The 3,848-nt window shown below is 42.1% G+C and overlaps 1 protein-coding gene across 1 annotated transcript in view; it reads left to right on the forward strand.

The window, feature by feature from the left end:
* Positions 1-3,848, forward strand: part of T265_04392 (hypothetical protein) — a gene marked incomplete at both ends in the record, with an annotated part of 43,656 nt that overhangs the window by 12,647 nt on the left and 27,161 nt on the right. The window contains one exon of the mRNA XM_009169131.1: positions 1,583-1,738. Within this exon, the coding sequence (XP_009167395.1) occupies positions 1,583-1,738 (156 nt within the window). The remainder of the gene's footprint in view (positions 1-1,582; positions 1,739-3,848) is intronic.

Below are 3,848 nucleotides of genomic sequence, written 5' to 3' on the forward strand. Positions count from 1 at the left end.
TTATATATATATATATATGGCCAAAACCGACGGCATGTCCTCGTGTTCACAGGAATCACAACGACAATTTGACAACTTGTCACAAAGATGAGAGTAGTGAAATTCCTCTGCTTAGCTGCGTGTTTGTGGAAACGACAAAACTCCACTGAATTGCAAAGGTTTCTATGAGTTTGAGTGACCTTGAATGTTAGCCTAATAGTTTGCGGATATCTTTTTGGCAGCAAGGTCTCATGACTATTTTGCTCGGTATTATGTTAGCTTACCCATTGTGGGTCATAAACAATGATTGTTGGGCATTTGAGACTTTGCATGGTCGAGGTTGCGCCAATATATGGTTTAGGCCTCGTTGAGGTGCACAAATGGACTGAGAGTAAACCTCCTAGTTTATGGGGCCTCTTTTTTAAGTGATCGACAGTCACCATAATATAATAAGCACGGCTTCGAAGATTTCTAGTGGCTTAATCCTTGTAGCTTGGCAGAAGGCCCAATGGTGAACACCGTGTGCCGGTGTTGAGGTTTTTCGCGGTTTCATCTGGTATTCCGGATATTACCGACCATCATGCATATTAATATACGTGACAATACACGGACAGGATAGCTTTTAAAGATGTTAGCTTTAGGGATAAGAGGAATAATTGACCTGCATGCATAAAATAAGGGTGCCGGGACAAGTGAACAATGTTGGCACCACTGACAGTGACGCTCAATTTGGTTGTTTGAGAACAATACCATCTGAGCCAAGGTAATCTTTTCGACGTCTCTTCATCCGGCTCAAACGTATAGTTTGAACAGGAAAATTGATCAAGTCAGGGAGTAAAACCCAAACTACTAAAAAACCGGTAATTAATACTGAAAATCAGGAATGATAAATCCCGTACGAATTTGGTGGGCCACATTTAACCAACAAGTGGTTGTATGTTTTGAACAATTTTGTACTTTCTGTGTATATGTTTGATCCAGACGAATAGATACTAAAAATTACCTTCGTTCAGATGGCACGGTCCTTAATAATAAATGAGATATTTCAAATAATCTGATGTATATTGACAATCAGTTAGCCAATTCTTCCAGACATGTTCGAAAGGAAAGAGTTCTGGGTTTCCGTCTTTTGATTAGGATTCGTGATACAATTGCAAAGAACAGCAATCCGTCTCGTTTCACTATGAAGCTCCGGGATTTCGGATACATTCGGTTTTTGGAGAAATGCCTCCGTGTGATAAGCTCTTATGTTTGTTTCTACAATAACTGTGGTGTTTTTCCTGACAAAACAAAAATCATAGGGCTGCTGAGATCCGTCCAACAGCCCAGGAATGGTTTCCGCCTTCTTTGGGCTTATTGGGCCGTTGCATTCCTCGAATTTCCCTCAGCATTATGTTCTACCTGATTCCTGTGGTGTTTGTCACAGTTGGTGGATACTATCACCCTCGACATAAATGACCAATCGAGATAATGTAATCTGACCTAGACACTCTCACCGAACCGAATTTAATCCGGAACGACTTTTTAATTGCAGCGTAAATTTAGAAATCAGCTGCAATAGTATTTATCGTCGTCACGTTATCTTGCTTACCCCTGCTCTTAGACACAATCAGCACTGCTCTACGATGGCTTGAGTTTACTAGCCATGGGTCTTTTAGCATCTTCAAAAACGGCTGATATTTCTCCCCCAACTGGACTGACGTGTTCAGGCACTCGAGGATGGAACCCTGGACTGAGCCTTATGAATGACATAAGGGCGGTAAGTTCTGCATGTCCTAATCAAACGATCTGTTTACCATTTGATCTACTGGTTTATTGTCTGATCAGTGTTTCCTTACGGATCATGAATGCTTAGATTTACTCCTTAAATCCGCTGGGCCCTAATTAGCTGGGGATCTGTACTCGTTTGGATGTCACTGGAAGAGAAATTTTTAGTTATTGTTCAAGGAGTAGTTTCGTTGGTAGAATGACTTTGATAGGAAGATTGTGCCGCATGAACGCAAGACCTAGGTCCATATCCGGATGCGAAATCACAAAAATTGTCAAAATCCTGTCACAAATCGTGTCCTCCGCAAGATTATAATGCTTTGCATCATGAAATGTCAAAAAACCCGGTCACGTATGGGTCAGGTAAACGTTATTCCATTTGATCAGACCGTTAAAATACCTAAGTCAGCTGGAGTGACAAACCATTCTCCCTTAAAAAGCATGGTATTTCGACCTAGCCAGTTTAGCTACTTTTGAAGATGCTCGCATTTTTACTAGGATCCCAAGAAACCACTGTCGTCCTATTGTTTGTTGCCAAAACGAGTAAATCTGCTTTGTACTTTACGCTATTCCCAAAAGTCTCTTGTACATCATCATCACGGAAAATGTTGTAGCTCACACAGAGCTGTTGCCTAAGAGTCTAAAAGGAAAACCTTAACTCATACTTCTAGCTTCATATAAATAGAACGTAGCTCCCCGTAAGGAGAGGGCAATATTCGTTATTGGATGAGCGCTAATTGTTGTCTTCTAGGGTCAGCACAAAATAAATTCTTTCAGCTATAGTACCTACTCGGTGCCTAACTGAAGTGGTATCGGAAGGAAGCACGAGGGATGAGACCTGCCAGGTTACCCAAGCCTAGGCAGCAGCAGTTGAAATGTCGGAGTTCGGTCAGAACCACAGACCATTCGGTCAGTAAAAACGCACCCTTACCACTGAACTATTCCGAGCTCAGTGTTTTCGGTCCTTACATATTTATTCCCTCCTTAAGGTCGTCCGTTGCGTAGTTGGAGGCAGCAATCTAGTACCGGATTCCGATTTCGTTTCCGGGGTGGAACGTCTTACAAAGATGAATAGAACGCCAAGCTCATTAACTTGGTAGAGGAAACCTGTAGCTCCGCATGAGTATTCAGAGCGATTTGCCTTTATTCATTTAAGTGTTCTAATTTGAATGTCGTTTAAATGAATGACTCATGTGCTCTGCTTGGCTTTACAATGCAGTTTAGAAGGAATCTTCAGTGACTTATGTGTATAAAAGTCGAGCTACCTGTCACATCATGCAGCGCAGTTTGCGTGTTCAATGGAGTACAAAACATCCAATTGGGTCGTTCTATTTTCCCTGCCATATGTTCTAAAATGTTCTTCCTAAAATGACGCCACTCATGGAAAACAAGAAAAGCAGTATTTTTATTCGATTTTTTAGAATAGTTTAAAGAACTCATTAAACTGCGTCCAAATAGTCTGATCAATGCTAGGCCTTTCCTGTCAGCTACCTTGCCCAGTGGCAGCACATCCTCGCTACAAAACATGCAAACCTATGTTTTCATCTAATGGCAGGTTGCATGGTTCATGCACCACTCCAAGAACATTTTCAGGTAAAGGTTGTTTCCATACAGATATTTTTCTCGAGGGCACATGCTTAAGAAATCACTATCCAATCAGTTTCAATCTAACTTGCGGTTCTTTCCATCAGAGGAGTTGCTGCGTCTATGAAACATCCGAAACACCCTTTTGTGGTTGTTATCAGTGATCACCAAAATCATTATAATTAATTCGTCTTCTAGTGATCCATTCTGAGTGGCTTTATCTGTACTGCGAATCCAAATACAGTTGTATGTTCATTATCAGCCGGGTCGCCTTACTTGCTGCGTACAGCAGGGCGGGTAAGCGATAACAGGCCACTGCTGACGCCTCCCTTCTTTCTCCTTCACATACTTTTTCTTCCCCCTCTTCCCACCCCATTAATAACTCTCTCCTTGTAGGCCCAGCATTTAGGACTGATGACTCCGTTCGTCATGCACCGGTTTTGCGTGCAGCATCTGCTCGTCACATGGTGCCGACATCTTCAGGAATCTCCAAATCAGTCCTCAAGCCTCGACACCCA

This window comes from Opisthorchis viverrini, assembly GCF_000715545.1.
Source record: "Opisthorchis viverrini unplaced genomic scaffold opera_v5_72, whole genome shotgun sequence".
NCBI lineage: Eukaryota > Metazoa > Platyhelminthes > Trematoda > Opisthorchiida > Opisthorchiidae > Opisthorchis > Opisthorchis viverrini.